The sequence below is a fragment of the Microcaecilia unicolor genome, chromosome 9 (genome assembly GCF_901765095.1).
Source record: "Microcaecilia unicolor chromosome 9, aMicUni1.1, whole genome shotgun sequence".
Taxonomy (NCBI): Eukaryota; Metazoa; Chordata; class Amphibia; order Gymnophiona; family Siphonopidae; genus Microcaecilia; species Microcaecilia unicolor.
The window spans coordinates 226,274,135-226,293,937 of record NC_044039.1 but is presented as its reverse complement, the minus strand read 5'-3'; the positions used below and the strand labels follow the sequence as shown (position 1 = coordinate 226,293,937).

Here is a 19,803-nt window from a genome sequence, read left to right as displayed (position 1 = left end):
ATAAAGGTTTGTGGCCCTATTTATAGCTTCTTTCAGCTTGGTCCACTGTCCTTCGCAGCTGGGGTAGTGGAGATTAAAGAATGTGCGTGCTGATCTTTTTGTGTTCCTAGTTGGCAAGTCTATGAGGTCTGACATATAGACCGGGGCTTCACTGTGAACGATTTTGTGGACCAGGGTGCAAACTTTGAACGCAATTCGTTCCTTTAGTGGGAGCCAGTGTAGTTTTTCTCTTAGGGGTTTGGTGCTTTCGTGTTTCGTTTTTCCAAATATGAGTCTGGCTGCTGTGTTTTGGGCAGTTTGGAGTTTCTTAATGATTTGTTCTTTGCATCCGGTATAGATGGCATTGCAGTAATCTAGGTGGCTTAGCACCAATGATTGTACCAGGCTGCGGAATATTTCCCTTGGGAATAAAGATTTTATTCTTTTGAGTTTCCACATTGAGTGTAACATTTTCTTTGCTGTATTTTTCGCATGGCTTTCAAGTGTGAGATTTCGGTCAATTGTAACTCCGAGAATTTTCAGACTGAAACAGGAAAGGTGTCATCTGGGGTGTTTATGGTGGTGGGTTTGTTCGTGTTATATTGTGAGGAGAGAATAAGACATTGTGTTTTTTCTGCGTTGAGCTTTAGTTGGAATGCATCCGCCCAAGGTCCTCAGACAAAATGGGCCAGAGTACTTAAAGAATAATCACTATCTCTACCCTCATCAAAAGAAATAGTACGATGTGATACCCACCAGTGAGCCTTCTCAGAAGTAGCCCCTACAGCGGGGCTACGTATAATTTGAGACTACATCTACTTCAGGAAGCTGGTGAAAGCCTGGCTCTTCTCCCACTGACTATACACTCACTCCACAGCTGAACTAGCTTACTACACATACTGTAACTTAGATCAGTTCCTTATCTCTTGCTTAACTATACAATGAGCTTGCCTTGAGTTTAGCTAACCATCATTGTAAGTAGTATGCCATACTTTGTATTATTTGAATATTTTTTTACTGCTGTGATTGCCTAGTGCTCATGTTTGATCTATTCTTACTGTACACCACTTTGAGTGAACTCCTTCAAAAAGGCCGTAAATAAATCCTAAAAAATAAACATCCAGTCGACCCGAAAGTGAATGTTCCAGTTGGATAAGCAGTGCCTTAAAAGGTGGAGGACAAACGAGTTTTTTCTTATTTGACAACCTTTTATTTGAAAGTTTCACATATGTAGATATAAATATCATGAAACCAAAACTGAATATCACTAAAACAGCTTTAAAAATTATTGTAGTTGGAAACAGCACTAATAAAGGCTGTATTTTGTGCTCATTTTTCTACACTGTTCTATACAATACAGTAATGCATGGCCAAATTTCAGTGAGGATATCCTCTTTACGATGGGTTCATCTTAACTGTTGTTGTATTCTGAATTGGGAAGCCTGGTGTTATAAAGACTGGAAGTAAAATTAAACTCTCCTTTCATTGGGGCACAGAGTCGCATCTTCACCTCATCTCTTTTGTACAAATGGATTATTCTGTTTTGAGCATGTTTCAGGGACAAGTGGTTCTCATAAATCAAAATAATAAAAATAAATATTTTTTTCATCCAGATCTCTCATATGTTTAAACATAACTAAATGGGATATAAGCTCCTAATGCAGTCCATTTATTTTCTCATATTTTGTCATTGTGATGACTTATACTGTGCTAAAACTGGAAATACAGTGAGACAGAATAATAGAATTCAGTAACATCCAAAACTCATTAACATTATAATTGTGTTCACATTTGAGTAATAACTGAGAAAATGCTGTTATCAAATTGTGTTAGGAAGTGACATCAACTTTGTTAACATCTGCTGAATATCACCCAGCTAATAGTTTTAAGGCTAGATTTTGTTTGCTGAACTCACGCTGACTCATTTCCCCTCCACCAGATTTGTTCCTCCTTGGTTAATTTTAAAGAAGAAGCTAAGAAATGATTTATTCTGGTCTAACAACAAAGATGTCCCATCAAGCTACGCATCACCATTTGGAAAACATAAATGTAATTCAGCTCCATCTGTTCTACTGCTGCTTTCCCTTAGCCATCATTATTCCCGGGACTCATCTACAGTGGGGGAAATAAGTATTTGATCCCTTGCTGATTTTGTAAGTTTGCCCACTGACAAAGACATGAGCAGCCCATAATTGAAGGGTAGGTTATTGGTAATAGTGAGAGATAGCACATCACAAATTAAATCCGGAAAATCACATTGTGGAAAGTATATGAATTTATTTGCATTCTGCAGAGGGAAATAAGTATTTGATCCCCCACCAACCAGTAAGAGATCTGGCCCCTACAGACCAGGTAGATGCTCCAAATCAACTCGTTACCTGCATGACAGACAGCTGTCGGCAATGGTCACCTGTATGAAAGACACCTGTCCACAGACTCAGTGAATCAGGCAGACTCTAACCTCTACAAAATGGCCAAGAGCAAGGAGCTGTCTAAGGATGTCAGGGACAAGATCATACACCTGCACAAGGCTGGAATGGGCTACAAAACCATCAGTAAGACGCTGGGCGAGAAGGAGACAACTGTTGGTGCCATAGTAAGAAAATGGAAGAAGTACAAAATGACTGTCAATCGACAAAGATCTGGGGCTCCACGCAAAATCTCACCTCGTGGGGTATCCTTGATCATGAGGAAGGTTAGAAATCAGCCTACAACTACAAGGGGGGAACTTGTCAATGATCTCAAGGCAGCTGGGACCACTGTCACCACGAAAACCATTGGTAACACATTACGACATAACGGATTGCAATCCTGCAGTGCCCGCAAGGTCCCCCTGCTCCGGAAGGCACATGTGACGGCCCGTCTGAAGTTTGCCAGTGAACACCTGGATGATGCCGAGAGTGATTGGGAGAAGGTGCTGTGGTCAGATGAGACAAAAATTGAGCTCTTTGGCATGAACTCAACTCGCCGTGTTTGGAGGAAGAGAAATGCTGCCTATGACCCAAAGAACACCGTCCCCACTGTCAAGCATGGAGGTGGAAATGTTATGTTTTGGGGGTGTTTCTCTGCTAAGGGCACAGGACTACTTCACCGCATCAATGGGAGAATGGATGGGGCCATGTACCGTACAATTCTGAGTGACAACCTCCTTCCCTCCGCCAGGGCCTTAAAAATGGGTCGTGGCTGGGTCTTCCAGCACGACAATGACCCAAAACATACAGCCAAGGCAACAAAGGAGTGGCTCAGGAAGAAGCACATTAGGGTCATGGAGTGGCCTAGCCAGTCACCAGACCTTAATCCCATTGAAAACTTATGGAGGGAGCTGAAGATGCGAGTTGCCAAGCGACAGCCCAGAACTCTTAATGATTTAGAGATGATCTGCAAAGAGGAGTGGACCAAAATTCCTCCTGACATGTGTGCAAACCTCATCATCAACTACAGAAGACGTCTGACCGCTGTGCTTGCCAACAAGGGTTTTGCCACCAAGTATTAGGTCTTGTTTGCCAGAGGGATTAAATACTTATTTCCCTCTGCAGAATGCAAATAAATTCATATACTTTCCACAATGTGATTTTCCGGATTTAATTTGTGATGTGCTATCTCTCACTGTTACCAATAACCTACCCTTCAATTTTGGGCTGCTCATGTCTTTGTCAGTGGGCAAACTTACAAAATCAGCAAGGGATCAAATACTTATTTCCCCCACTGTATATACAAACACACAGCTGGGAGACAAAGATTAACTTCCCCACCCCTCAAAAAAAAAAAAAAAAAAGAAACCATGCCTTTTACAACCAAATAGACTTGAAGAAGAAGGAAATATATATCACAGAACTGGAAAATGTTGGCACATTTAGACTGAGTCTGGTCTTCTGCATGAAAGTAGCTCTGCTCGCATTATTGAATATCTCTCTTTCAAATAGTAGTAATAAACAATATTAAGTGCATTCTTACATATACCACTGATTTCCACAAAACAAAAGGAGCAAGTTCCCACAAACCATCTTTCTCTTTTGATCTAGGCATAGTAAAAAAAAAGATTTTAAATGCTCCCAGGTTTCAACCTAATTCATGTTTAATGTGGGATACCTAAATTACATGCTTCAACAAGGTCTTTTCCCCGAAGAACACGGCAATATCTTACTCACCCCTTTACCAAAGGATACAAAGAAAAAACCAAACGATCTCACCAACTATCGCCCAGTCGCATCTATCCCACTAGTAGTCAAACTAATGGAGAGCTTGGTGACCAAACAGCTCTTTGACTACATGGACAAGTTCTCACTATTACATGAATCTCAATCAGGATTCCACCCATCCCATAGTACTGAAACTGTATTGGTCACTCTCCTGGTCAAATTCAAGAATGAAATAGCCATAGGTAAAAGCATACTTCTCCTCCAATTCGGCATGTCGAGTGCGTTCGATATGGTAAACCACAATATACTTCTTCAACTTCTAAATCACTTCGGGACTGGTGGAAAGATACTTAGTTGGATCAAGAGTTTTCTAACTACCAGAACATACCAAGTAAAATCTAATACAAACTTATCTCCAATGTGGAAATCAGACTACGGAGTACCGCAAGGTTCACCATTGTCACCAATACTTTTCAATATATTGATGATTCCTCTGGCCAAGTCCTCATCCAACCAAGGTCTTCACCCATTCATCTATGACAACGATGTCACTATCTACATCCCTTTCAAACATGATCTGCTAGAAATCTCCAATGAAATCAAGCGTAGTTTGAACACCTTGGACTCATGGGCAAACTCATTTCAACTGAAATTGAACACTGATAAAACACACTGCCTCATCCTCTCATCCCAACATAATAATTACAAACCCACAACCTTAACCACCCCAGATCACACCCTCTCCATTTTAGGCAGTCTCAAAATACTAGGCATTAGAATTGACCGTAATCTTACACTTGAGACCCAAGTAAACTCAACTGTAAAGAAAATGTTTTATTCAATGTGGAAACTTAAACGTATAAAACCTTTCTTCCCGAGGGAAATCTTCTGCAACCTAATACAATCAATGGTACTAAGCCACGCTGACTATTGCAAAGGAATCTACACGGGATGTAAAGAACAAGTCATAAAGAAACTCCAGACAGGTTGATATTTGGTAAAACACGGTTCCAAAGTGCCATGCCCCTCCGTGAAAAATTACACTGGTTTCCGATCAGAGCGTATCACCTTCAAAATCTGCACCCTGGTCCACAAGATCATCTACGGTGTAGTCCCAGGATACATGACTGACTTGATTGATCTTCCAACCAGAAATCGAAATCAAACCAGTTCATCTCGGTCTTACCTGAATCTCCACTACCCAACTTGCAAAGGTCTCAAATACAAAACAACCTATGCGTCCAACTTCTCCTACATAAGCACACATCTATGGAACGCACTGCCAATAGCTGTGAAATTAATCTTCAACCATCTAAACTTCAGAAAATCACTAAAGACCTACCTGTTCGAAAAGGCATACCCTACTGACCCAACATAAATGCCTCAACTCTGCAACACATTAATACCAACAATCTTATCGGACATTATATACCCCTTCCTATCCTCAACCCATTATGTGCCAGAACCTTATCTATCCTATTGATCCTAACATCTATTTGTATTTGTTCCTTACTGGACTGGCGAATGCCTTTATGGTACTATGTAAGCCACATTGAGCATGCAAATGGTGGGAAAATGTGGGATACATATGCAACAAATAAATAAATAAATGTCATAAATAAGTAAATAAATAAATAGAAACTCTGAATGTTGAGCACCTGATTCTCTCAACATGATATCTGTTTTTGTGGCCCTTTTCCAGGAGAAAAAAAAAACCCCTTTGTACAAATATAACATGTGCTAGGGTGTACCTATAATCAGCCCCTCCAAATGACACACTGATTATGATTTATAACAAATTACTACTCTACCTATGGAAAGTTATTCCATTATTATACTTCCTCTGTGTACATCTGTATGCTGCACAAGCTGGCATGTTTGAAAATATGTGAAATTAGTGTCCAATGTTCCCGTAATAAGCCATATGGGAACAGATTGATGGGAACATTGGACACTAAAGGGTTAAATAAAAATGCTACCAATAAAGAATGACCACATGAAAGCAGCAGCTCATAGGTTTATTTGGGGTATATACCATCTAGTCCTGGTGATTTGCTGCTCTTTAGTTTGTCTAGTTACCCTTTTACATTGAGATTTGTTTGTTTCTCCAAACTGTCACCATTAAACAAACATTTCTGGTATTCGTCTCTCCTTTGCATATTTCTTAGTAAAAACCTAATAAGATGGTTTAAAAAAATGAATTTTATTCATAAAATAGACCTAGTATTGAGGAACAAGTCACCACCCAAAGACAGTAAAATACTGAGGAAGAGTCCTACAAGAAATGCTAACCAAAATATTATCATGGTGTGGCTTGCTCAATGAACAGCAGCTTGTCCACCATGATACTGATGCCACACCTCTAAGCACCACCATGGTTTCCAGGATGGGTTGAACCACTCTCTTCATCAATGATGTAGCTGGTGCAGATGTAGAAATTTTTTGCTAGATGGAAGTTCAACATCTGCTGGATCTTCCTATCAAATACTGCCAATGCTATAGTTGCCTAATGTGTAGTAGGAAAGTTGACATCTTTCTACTTTACCTGAGGTATGTCAGTGGCTGGGACCCAGGCCCTCAAAGTTTGATGTTAACCCTCAGATCTGCTTAAAAACAAGCAACCCTATCAGCAGGGATGGTTGTGTTAGAGAAATTAGTAAAACAATCTCCTTAATGTTATGCTTCTATCTGAGTGAGAGATGACCACAGTAAATACAACTTTTCTTAGTAATTAATGTATAGATTTTATTTAGCTCAAGTTAATACTTACAGATTAAGTAGAAAATTTAATTTTTTCCGATTAAAGAAAATACATAAAAAATTACAATCTCTGTGTCTCACTAAGATGTTATCTTACAATGTTTTCCACACAGGGTCAGTATAATATATTTAGCTTACCCACTGTTAATTAAAATTGACTTAGACTTTGCTATGGCAGTTGCAAGGAGATATGGAAATCCATTAAATCCTTCTGCTCCCAGCACTTGGCATCAACTGGAACCAACAGATACTTCTCTGGCTTTTCTTGAAGTTATACACTGAGGCCCACTGATAATGGAAATCAATGACAACCTCCTACTTTCATCAGACAAGATGTAATATGATGTCTTATCTCAGTTTCTACTGATGCTCAACTTCAAGGAGGAACAATATTTCCTCAATGCCAATGAATCCCTAGCTTCAAGGCACATGAGGGAGGGGTCAATGCCAATAGAACTGGATTAAATTTAAGAGCAAAACAAGTCTCTCCTTTTAATCTTTATGATCATAAAGACTCATAGCTGTCACCTTTTGGAAAGCTGAACATTGAAGGACATCATACCTAAGTCCTAGATATGACAGACCACTCGTGGTTTATTGGTATTTAATAAATCACTGTGACGAAACAGGGGTCTTATGTTTGTGACTTCTTATGTGAATATATGGCATATTTGTTCCCCAGTGCATTTCCCTTGTTTGGCCAGCAGATTGCAGCTGTCTTTTTTGTAAAGCTGTTAAAGAAGTGACGGTTTTTTCCCTGCCTAAACACTGAGGTAATCTTTAGTCTCAGTATGGAAGCACAGAGGTAAACATCTCTGTTTTGAGACCCTGTTCAAGGCTTCTGAGCAGTTAATTTCCTGAAGCTTCCCAGACGCTACCCAGGTAGTGACAAAGTGTTTAGACAGTTTTAATATTGATCCTTATTCAGTTATCTGTTATTGCCTGTTACTTTTATATGGTTCACTGTTCTAATTCTGTGACAATAAACCTTGTTAGTTTATTGGCTCTGTTGTCCTGGACTAAGAATCCTGGTGGTTTGCGTGTTGGGTCTCTGGGTGCTTTATATGAACTGTGGAACCCCTGAAAGTGTGGACCCAGTAACCTAGAAATCACCAGGGAATAACTTGAGAGTGGGAGACTCATCCAGAGGCAAGTGGGACCCAGTCAGTGGGGTGGAGGGTAGTATACAGCACAAGCCCAGGTGCAGGCGGGCCTAAGCAGTTCTGAGGGCTGACCCTCTAGGTGGCCGCAGGGTTAACCCCAGGCGGGTGCTAGGCATTTCATGACAATCACCTTTCCTGAAAACATAAGAAGGCAGTGTACAATATCCAGTTATAAGGAAAACAGGGAAAAGGATGCCATTCTGTAATAGGAAACAGAAAGGAGAAATATAGACATAGTGTGCAAGAGGTTCAATCACAGTCATCTATTGGTCATCACTGCTCACAATTTGGTCAACAAAAGCTGTTACAAATAGGTGGGTTTTAATTGCAGCATTAAATTTAGGGAAGAACAGTTCAAGACAGACAGTGGCCAGAACGAAATTCCATAAAACGGGTGCCTATGCAGTAGAATGCACAGGAATGGGTTGAGTGTAGACTAGCATGAGATGTAGATGGAATGTGGAGTCGCTGGTCACTGAGTGATCGAAGGGTTCAAGATGGAACATAGAAAATGAACAAATTAGAGAGATATAGAGTGATGCCACTGGATATTTTGTGCATTAGTGTGAGAATCTCATATTGTATGCAGTATGTTTATGTTTATTTGGTTTTCAGTATACTGTCATTTAATGCAGAATGGCAGTTTACGATAATAACTACCAATAGAAAATAGAAAGGAACACCATAGGTATGATAGAAAAGAGGAGAGTGGAGAACATAGAATTAAGGAGGTATAGGCAAAAGCAGGTGGCTGCAGGTTACCAGGGCAAAGTGCCCTCCATAAGTGGCACCATCAGAAACCATTAAAAAAAAAAGATTAGTTTTAAGGCAGGTCTTAAAACCTGAGTACGAGGTGTCAAGCTGGAGTCCAACAGGGAGAAAGTTACAGCAAAATGGACCAGGAAAGAAGAATGCCATGAAGTCAGATGCAAGGAAAACGAAGAGTTGAGCGGGAGAAGGAGAGGGGTAAGGGAGTAGGAAGCTAGCAGGCATGAGCGGAGAGTATTCTAGAAGGTAGGCGTGAAATCTTGATATGCTGGATTTTGAAATAACAGTGTTGTAAGAGGGTTTATCACTGTGGTGTGCTGATATTTTTTTCAATGGTATCCTGGTTTTTGTGGCCCAAGAAATGGTCCTAATGTGTTATGTTGTTACGCAATAAATATGAAATAAAACAAAAAAAGAATCTCCCACTTCCTGCTGTTTCAGTGACAGAGCAGCCCTCCCCCCTACCTTTCTATGGGCTCCTTTTACAAAGCCTCGCTAGCAATTCTGGCTTTCAAATTCAATGAAGCCCACAGGAATTGAACGGGCTTCGTCACATTTGCCGCGCCAGAATCAGTAGCGTGACTTTGTAACAGGAGATGTATGTTTCTCAGGGAAAATGACAGTAGCCTCCTGTTTCTGTGGGATCCCGACAAAAGGGCCTCTGAGTCTCCTAATATCTCAGCATCACTTAAAGATAAATCCCCCGCCTCAGCTCCATTTCTTTTGATGAAACTGCAGTCTCCTCCTCTGCATAGCTCATAGATGCTCAATGAGTTACTTGTTTCTCTGGGCAGCAAGAGAGAACTCAAAACCAGCTGATTTTTTTAAATTGTTAATTGAAAATCTCTTCATTAAATCACTTCCTAAGTCTTGATTTGCAGATATTAGGCTGCCATCCTAACAGACCTCTCCTGACGACTCTTCACTCATTAGCATAGGTCTGTCATGTGACTTGACCTCTTTTGCACAGGCTGCACATTCTCTGAAGACATTTCATTTCTTTTTAATTCTGCTCAATTCCCACTTTCCATTTCCGCAGAGTTTCAGCATAAGTTCATGAAACTGCAAATTTAAAACACACAGAAATCAGTTTGCAAGGGACCACTACCACCATTTTAATGGATAGGACTCTGTCCTCTTTCTGCCCCACAGCTCTGCAGGGAACGGGGGGTGGGGGTGTTTTCCTGCTATGGTACTGCAAGCAGGATTTTTGGTTCTCTTTCTTTCCAAAGTTGTGGAAGAAAGGATGTGCATCACAGCACCTTGTGGAAGATCACCACTGAGTAGGGAAGGGTTTCTATTCAGAGGAGAAAGTTATGTTGCTATGAAGACCTCTGTCTCATAACATCAGGGGGAGAAGGGATCTTCTGTAGATTGATGTGGCACTGGAAGCAGAGTCTTCTGTCATTTCTCTGCTCCATTGTGTAGGGGGAGGTTCTGTGCTATATATACGGAGGTTGGAGGGAATCTCTCCTTCATGCTAGGGAATCATATAGGATGGGAAATACAGGTTTTGTCTCACGTTTCCAAACCAGAGAGGGATATCTATGGGCTACAGTACTGTGGGGGAGTGGGGAGATTGTTCTTCATGGGCAAGTACTGTTCTGCCCTACCTTTTCCAGGCTGGTGCGATGTCCCACACTGATGAGTGTCATTCCCAGCTGCTTGCAGACACGATAGAGCTCGTTCTCTGCGTCCTCCGTCAGTGCACTAGTCACTTCATCCAGAACTGTAAGAAAGGCAAAGTTGCTTATCTGTGATTTGCTATTCTCTGTAGCAGTGCTGTAGCGAGGGCTAATGGCACCCGGGGCGGGTCGCCGCTGCGCACTCCCCCCCCCCCGGGTGCAGCACGGCGCGAACCCCCCCGCCCCAGACCGCATTCTTACCTGTGGGAGGGCCGATCCGCCCCGAGTGCATGTCACTCGGAGCTGCATCGGCCCCGCTGCTTCCCTGCTCTCTCTGTCCTGGAACAGGAAGTAACCTGTTCCGGGGCAGAGGGAGCAGGGAACCAGCGGGGCCGGCACCCCCTGAGCACGTGCACCCGGGGCGGACCGCCCCTCCCGCCCCCCCCCCCCCCTTCCTACGCCACTGCTCTGTAGACTATTCATGCTGCAGCCCATCTGACTGTTCCCATTTTCAGTATGTTACACCAGTTCTCAAGCAGTTACACTACCTATTGAGTCAAGAGTCTGTTTTTTTTTGTTTTTGTTTTTTTTATTTGTACCCCGCACTTTTTCCCACTCATGGCAGGCTCAATGCGGCAGGCAATGGAGGGTTAAGTGACTTGCCCAGAGTCACAAGGAGCTGCCTGTGCCTGAAGTGGGAATCGAACTCAGTTCCTCAGGACCAAAGTCCACCACCCTAACCACTAGGCCACTCCTCCACATAAACCCTTGAGACAGGAGTCAGAGTGGAGGAGTAGCCTAATGGTTAGAGAAACTGTGTTCACGGCTGAAGAGGCCCCTTCCCTCTCATGTGGGCAGAAGGAAAAATTAGATACCTGGGAGTTACGAACCCTGCTAACTGAGCATTATTATATATCAGTAATGTAGCATCCTTCCTCCAATACAGTAAGCATAAATCAGTTATGGAGGGCATATCCAATATCTCTCATGGGTCGGGTAAGTCTTTTTACTATGATGCTTGCTCCCTGTTTTCTCTATGTTTTTACCAAAATGTGGAATAGATAAAAACAAACTACCAACATACGAAGGTCAAGCAAGCAAAGACATGAGAAAAAAACGGACAACCAGTAGAGTCAAAGTATCTAAATAAGACATCAATACAAAAGCAATTATCATATATCAATCCCCTCCCCCTCCCCCATGAACCCACCATCCTTTCCACCCAACCCCAGGCGACAGAACAGTCCAACTGTAACAGAGAAGGAATAGTTAAGAACTGCAAGCTGTGGGGTTAAAGTCTGCCAGAATTGCTTCCAAATCCTCTGAAGGTGGATGCCTCAGTCGGTGCAATGTGAGCTAGATGTGCACAATGAGGTGAGACACAGAAGCAAAGAATAAATGTATAATTCAGCTTCCATGATTGATCGTTAAAAGCATTATTATAAATAGTACATAAACAGTTTTGCTACAATTCTAGTTCCAAATCCACATTTCACTGAGACATTAAACACGAGTAATCAATATATGAAGTAAATTTATGATAAGACAATGGAACCTGTAATCGTGATCCCAGTGTATAGGCCGTGGATAAAGTATCCTGAACATCCTCACACCAAGGCAGACTCCTCAAGTAATGCTTTAGTTGCACTGCCATTTTTATTTAAGTTTCTACACTGCAATGGGTTTTCCTTTTACACCATATTTTTTTCTGCTCTCCTCACCTGCCTTTTTATTAGCTTCAGGCCACTATGGTACCAGGGGTTCAACTTTTTCTTCCCCCCTTACTCCTTGGCTAAGTTTTACTGGAGTTATTTCATCCAAAGCTTCAGTCAGCACGTTATCCCAAGTATCAGATTGTTCAGGCAATTGTAAATCTACAAAATTTGTAGGGAATCTATCAAAAGTGAGATTTCTAGGGTGGTCTATAAATTGTACCAAGCAAACTGGTAAGAAAAATTATCAGAAGATTCCAATAATTGTGACAAAAAATATCGCTGAGTGATCAGTCAATGAAAGTAACTTGGTTCTAAAATTAAACGTCAAAGTCTTTCTGTAAAACAGACAAAAGTAAATCGTGTGTGTGTCCTGGGCTCATTCACCCACTGAGTCAAATTCAAAACAATAAGAATTGGAAAAACGAGTTTTAGAGGCCACTACCTCATCCATATGCACATTAAAATCTCCCAAAATTATAAGATTTGAAATTTGAACAGGCAAGCCTGCTATAGATTGATAAATATTATCTCACATTACTGTTGTCAAACCAGGTAGACAGTAAAAAATAGCAAAAAAAAAAAACCCCCAAGGAGTTTTCAGTATCGTATTCACAACAATACCTCCTTATACGCTAGTGTAGGTTGTGTCAACTCTATCACAGTAAAAGTTTTTGAAAATAAAAAAGCAAGCTCATGATCCCCTCTTTTTGAATCTCCAGCCAAAATAATGAAATCAAAATGTGCAGGTATGCGTTGATGTAAGAAACGTTCCTCCTCCATCCTTAAAGTCTCTGTATGACAAATAATTTCAACACCTGAATCCCTAATGAAATCTGACAACACTGCCCACCTTACTACATATCCATCTGTAATTTAAAAGCAAAAATGACGTCTGCCTCTGAGGGATTCTAATTTCTATGGGGCCAATACCACAATTTAAGTGGGTTGGAGAGGCTCCTGACCTCTTAAATCAATTATCACCACCTAACCCCCAATATGAAGTGGGCAGTGCCGCTGAATACCGCCTCTGACCACCGCCAAAAAACAAGGGGCAGGCCAGGGACGGTACAGGGGACGGCATTATGGAGCAGCCCGGGGTTATGCGGGTGCCGGTATTATTCAGTGCCGGCACCTGAATAGCCAAGCAGCCAAATTTAGGACTGCTCTAAAACTATCCTAACTTTAGCTGGCCTAGCTATGTGTTTGCCCGCACTGAATACTGGGCCAGGGCCCGCATAACTTTTGTTTTGTTTAAAAATAAAAAAGCCCCTGAGCACCCACTGGTCCCCTCAACAATGGCCATCTTTCCTTCTCCCCTCCCCCAGCTCACGGCAGGAACCCCATCCCCCCAGCCAACCAAGCAGGCCTCCCTCTGGGCCTATCCTTCTCCCCTCCCCCAGCTCACGGCAAGAACCCCATCCCCCCAGCCATCCAAGCAGGCCTCCCTCCGGGCCTACCCTAGCCCTGGTGGTCCATGGCAGTTGTTGGGGGCAGGAGAGCAAGCCTCTCGCTCCTGCCCCTTGCGGCCGCTGAAGGAAAATGGCTGCTGTGACCTCTTGCAGAACTTTCACAGTCATACAGGGAAAGGATATATCACCATCTCAGTCTCTATCAACAAATGTCCCTCAGGGATTCCCACTGCAGCTCCTTGTGACTCTGGGTAAGTCACTTAACCCTCCATTGCCCCTGGTACAAAATAAGTACCTGAATATATGTAAACCACTTTGTAGTTGCAACAAAACTCAGAAAGGCAGTATATCAAGTCCCATTTCCCTTTCCCTTATGTCTTCTCATTTCTTACAGCCCAGTCAGAACTCTCAGATCAGCACAACAGAACTAGGTAGTTGTGCCTAGTTATTGCAAAATAGTTCACGAAAACACAAGACACGCAATTTTCTTTGTCCAAGATCCTCAAGTGTGGAAGCCCCTCCCGGTCTCCCTTCATGTGCAGTCCTCTTTGGATAAGTTTAAGGCTGATCTTAAGACTCACTCATTTACTGACGTTTTCTATTAATACCCTGGACGTTCTTTTTCTCTTTTTTTAAACCAGCAACCCCTCAGGAATGAGTCCTGGAGACATTTTTAACACTCCTGGTGTTTTTTCCCCACCCTCTGTCCTATCTGATATTGTAGTTCTTCCCCTCCTACCCCTGTCATTCACATCATGTCTACTTGTTCCTTTCTGTTCTCTCTATTTTAGACTGTAAGCCGCTTAGAAGGTGCTCCTGTAGAGCGAGGTAGTAAAACCTTAATAAACTTGGAAACTTTCTCTGCCCTTATCCCTTCTTCATACTTCCACCATGACTACCCTTCTTTTGCCTGATACTCTCCCAATCCCATCCACAGTATCACAGTGACTTTGGCAGCTGACGGACACAGTACACTGATGAGTGTGCTTGTTTTGTATTTGATGAGTTTTGATATGTAATGCTTTTATTCTGTGTGTTTAATTTGTACACCGTTCTGGACAAGAGTAGTACATAAATGCTAATAAAAGAAAAATGAAATGTAATCTTTTTTGCACCTTTATCTTCTCACCCATATACCAGCATCATCATCTCTCATCCCTAATTCCCTAATCACATTCATCTCCTCTCGACCCTGAACCTCTTCATGTTCCAGTCCTTTCCCCAATACTATCCTATCTATACCCTGATCCTTAACTTACATGTACCATACATGCTCCAGCTCATACATCCCATTAATCCCCTCCTTCAGCACAATTGTACTTATCCTACCTGACATCTGCTTAAGTATCACTCATTATATCTCCTGGAACATGAAAAGAGTGCATAACAAGCATGAAATTACTGACCTGCATATTTAGGCTGGAGGTAGAAAAGTCGTGTGAAAGACAGTCTCTGCATCTCCCCTGGAGACAGAACATCATACCTGTTCCATGCAAAAAGAACAGCTATGAACTGTTATGTGTGGGTAGCATGATGCTTTCACAATGATACAGAATATGTGCACATATAAACAATATGGGAAAGACACAAGAGATAGTGACATGAAAAGGGGAAGTGCCCCTCCCTTCCAGACACAACGGATAGTGACATGTACATGTGAAGATGCCCCACCCTTCCAGACACAAGGGACAGTGACATGTACACGTGAAGATGCCCCACCCTTCCAGACACAAGGGACAGTGACATATACATAAGGGAAAGATGCCTCTCCCTTCCAGGCCCATGGGACAGTGACGAGTACACAAGAGGAAGATGCCCATCCCTTCCAGACACAAGGGACAATGACATGTACACGTGAAGATGCCCCACCCTTCCAGACACAAGGGACAGTGACATATACATAAGGGAAAGATGCCTCTCCCTTCCAGGCCCATGGGACAGTGACGAGTACACAAGAGGAAGATGCCCATCCCTTCCAGACACAAGGGACAATGACATGTACACGTGAAGATGCCCCACCCTTCCAGACAAAAGGGACAGTGACATATACATAAGGGGAAGATGCCTCTCCCTTCCAGGCCCATGGGACAGTGACGAGTACACAAGAGGAAGATGCCTATCCCTTCCAGACACAAGGGACAATGACATGTACACGTGAAGATGCCCCACCCTTCCAGACAAAAGGGACAGTGACATGTACATAAGGGGAAGATGCCTCTGCCTTCCAGGCCCATGGGACAGTGATGAGTACACAAGGGGAAGATGCCCATCCCTTCCAGACAAAAGGGACAGTGACATGTGCATAGGGGAATATACTCCTCCCTTCCAGACACAAGGGACAGTGACATGTGCATAAGGGGAATATGCTCCTCCCTTCCAGACACAAGGGACAGTGACATGTACACAAGGGGAAGATGGCTCTCCCTTCCAGACACAAGGGACAGTGACGTGTGCATAAGGGGAATATGCTCCTCCCTTCTAGACACAAGGGACAGTGACATGTACATAAGGGGAAGATGCCACCCTCTTCCAGACAAAAGGGACAGTGATGTGTACACATGAGGAAGATGCTCCTCCATTCCAGACACAAGTGACAGTGATGTGTGCATAAGGGGAAGATGTCCCTCCATTCCAGATGCAAGGGACAGTGACATGTACACAAGGGGAAGATGGCTCTCCCTTCCAGACACAAGGGACACTGACGTGTGCATAAGGGGAAGATGCTACTCCCTTCCAGACGGAAAGGACAGTGACATGTACACAGAGAGATATCCCCACACATACACATGGAACACATTTCCACCTGGACAAAAAAAGAAAGTGAAAGGTATCTGCATGCACAGAAAAGGGAAGAGGGAAGTGCATGAAGAGGAGTTACAGGAACTATCACGCATCCATCATGATAGGAATCAAAAGTTCATATTCGCAGACACCTGGGGAGGTGGTGGGAGAGGCACGAATGCACAGGTTCATGGAGAGGAGAGTTAGAGGTACATACACAAAGATACACACACACAGGATGGGGGTGGGGGAAGAGGTGCACTCCACACAGATATGGAGTAGGGCTGACACATATGCATTTAAACACAGGCTGGAAGGAGGTGCACAAGCAGAAATGAGGTGAGGAGGCACCTGCATGCAGACAAAGTGAGGGGAATCATGTGCACACACAGAGATATGTAATGGGGGACAGACATGCTTAGAAAGACATGGGACATGTGTACAGACACATGGCTGAAGGTAAAATATGCATAAAAGAGAAATGAGTAAAGGCAGTGGGAAATGCGAACACAGACATATGAGGAGATACCTACATTTGCAGCAGGGCTGACCCAAATGGGATATGAGTAGGCGCAGGATACCCCCACCATGATTTTCTCCAACTCCCCAAGGCACAACCCTCTTTCACTTTTCTCCCTAATCAAAGAGCACTGTTTCTTACCTGTGTCTGCCTCTTTCTGTGACAGCTTCTACCTGAAGTTTGGACTTCACAGGGCCCCGTAGTCTTGCATAGCCAATGGGAGGCAGTCACAGGTAAGAAGTGATGTTTGCCTCCTGTTGGCAGGAAGGAAGAAGGAACAAAGAAAGGATCAAATTGCAAGGCCAAGGGGCAGTCACTACCAGTAAAGACAGCCCTAATGCAAATATGTATGATAAATCAAAACAACTTCGAACAGCAGAGAAAAAGGGCATGCAAGAATGCACAAATACATGCCCACGGAGGCAGACTAACACATGCCACAATGCAGCAGCACACAAAGGTTTAGCGTAAGCATTTTTACCAATTCCACTCCACCTTCTGGTCAAGTCCCCCGCTTCTGGCCAGCAAGCTAGACTGAAGCATACGTTGAAATTAGTTACTCATGTGCCATTGGCAGGGATCACTGAAAGCTGCTATGATAGAAGACACTCAGGGTTCACTGAACTCCTGTTTCTAGGACAAAGGTTAAACACGTCACAGCTTGTTATTACAGAAAAATACTATTTCAATGTCTTTTATCATAGCTGATGTTTGCTTTAATTTCTTTTTCTTTTTGAACAGAAAGAGTTGTAATTTTGTTTGCGAGTGGCAGAAATTTTCCCATTATACTAACATAGTATCAGTCCATTCAATCTGTCACACTCATTATCAATTGATGATTAAATCAACAATGAATGTGATGTAAAACACTTGATATCATGGTCTCTCTTTGGCATTTCTGGGACAAGGACCATAAAAAGTCCTTACGATCCAACTACGGGAGCTGCTGTCAAAGCCCATTCCAGCCTATCTGTCTTGTCATTTGTGGGACCCAGTCCGTAAAAGTCTGCCCAGCACTGTAGTTGCTCTCAAAGCCCTTTCCAACTCATCCTAAACTGGACTGCCATATACAAGACACAGACCATACAAGTCTGCCTGGCACTGGCCCTAGTTCATCGTAGCCGGAGCCACCATCTAAGCGTCTCTTGACATTCCACACACATGCAGTCATTTAAATTTAGTATTTTTATACCATCTATTTTCTAATTACAAATCCTCTATGTTCATCCCATGCCATTTTGAATTCTGTCACGCTTTTTGTCTCTATCACCCCCCTCAGGAGGGCATTTCCAGGCTTCAACCACCCTCTCTGTGAAAATGAATTTCCTGACATTACTCCTAAGTCCCAAAAAACAACAAGGCAGATGATCCGAAAACTCCAACGTGGAAACAAACAAAAGCAGATCAGTGGTAAATCCCACCAAATCTTTATTGCAGAATTACAATCTAATAGAATGCCCAACACAGGCCGTTTCGCCCAAAGGGGCTGCGTCAGGGGGTAAACTCTGATCTTCATCACCAAAATAGTTAAATGGTGTATTCAATAATTACCACCATACAGAATTGGGGGCAAAATGAGTATGGCACAAAGGCAGATAAAAACCCAGCACAATCTGTACTTCAGAGTCAAAGGTGCTCTCCAGAAGATGGAAGCGTGCTACCATGCACTTTAGTGTCCCTGGGAAAAAAATAAAAGATGCAGCCTCCAAAACTGAACACAATACTCTAGGTAGAGCCTCACCACCAACATGTACAGGGGCTGGTTATGCCTCTGTCAATGCAGTCTAGCATCCTTCTGGCTAAGGCCACTGCCCTGTCACACTGTTTTGTTACTTTAAGACCTTCAGACACCATCAACTCAAGGTCCTCTCCTTGTCTGTGCATATCAACCTCTCACCTCCTAGGACATAGGGCTCCCTTGGATTTCTACACCCCAAAGGCATCTCTGCACTTCTCTGCATTAAATTTTAACTGCCAAACATTGGACCATTATTCTAACTTTTGCAGATCCTTTTTCATGTTCTCCACTCACTCTAGGGTGTCCACTCTGTTACAAATCTTGGTATCATCCACAAAAAGGCAAACCTTATCTTTTAACCCTTTGGCAACGTCGCTCACAAATATATTGAACAGAATCGGCCCCAACACTGAACTTTAAGGCATTGTGCTACTTACCTTTCCTTCCTCCTAGTGAATTCCATTGACCACCACCTTCTGGCATCTATCAACCAGTTTTTAAACCAGTTCACCACTTTGGGGTTTAACTTCAGCCTGTCAAGTTTATTGAATAGTCTTCTATGAGGAACCGTGTCAAAGGGTTTGCTGAAATCCAAGTAGATTACATCTAGTGCACATCCTTAATCCAATTCTCTGGTCATCCAGTCAAAGAATTCCATCAAATTTATTTGGCACGATTTACCTTTGATAAAACCAGGTTGCTTCGGATCTTGTAACCCATTGGATTTCAGAGAATTCACTATCCTTTCCTTCAGCAATGCTTCCATTACTTTTCCAGTAACCAAAGTGAGGCTTACCGGTCTGTAGTTTCCCGCTTCTTCTCTGTTGCCACTTTTGTGAAAAGGGAGCACATCCGCTCTTCTCCAATCCTGCGGAACCTCTCCTGTCTCCAAGGATTTATTAGCTCAGTTTACACTGGCTCCATCTGCTGATTGATAGTTTGCTGTCTCCAGCAATGCTTCCATTACTTTTCCAGTAACCAAAGTGAGGCTTACCGTAAGTCTGTAGTTTCCCGCTTCTTCTCTGTTGCCACTTTTGTTAAAAGGGACCACATCCACTCTTCTCCAATCCTGCGGAACCTCTCCTGTCTCCAAGGATTTATTAGCTCAGTTTACACTGGCTCCATCTGCTGATTGATAGTTTACTGTCTCCATCAGAGGACCCAGCAGAACATCTCTAACCTCCCTCAATTTCCTAAGATGGATCC

At 42.8% G+C, this 19,803-nt stretch overlaps 1 protein-coding gene across 2 annotated transcripts in view; it reads right to left on the bottom strand.

Annotated features, from left to right (window-relative positions):
* Positions 1-9,194: 9,194 nt before the first annotated feature.
* ABCD4 (ATP binding cassette subfamily D member 4) overlaps positions 9,195-19,803 on the bottom strand; it is a 118,663-nt gene continuing 108,054 nt past the window's right edge. For both annotated transcript variants that reach the window (XM_030214733.1, XM_030214732.1), the window contains exons 16-19: positions 17,341-17,393; positions 14,965-15,041; positions 10,423-10,538; positions 9,195-9,871 (exon numbers count right to left, since the gene is read on the bottom strand). In XM_030214733.1, coding sequence (XP_030070593.1) covers positions 9,803-9,871; positions 10,423-10,538; positions 14,965-15,041; positions 17,341-17,393 — 315 coding nt within the window. In that variant the 3' untranslated portion in view covers positions 9,195-9,802. The remainder of the gene's footprint in view (positions 9,872-10,422; positions 10,539-14,964; positions 15,042-17,340; positions 17,394-19,803) is intronic.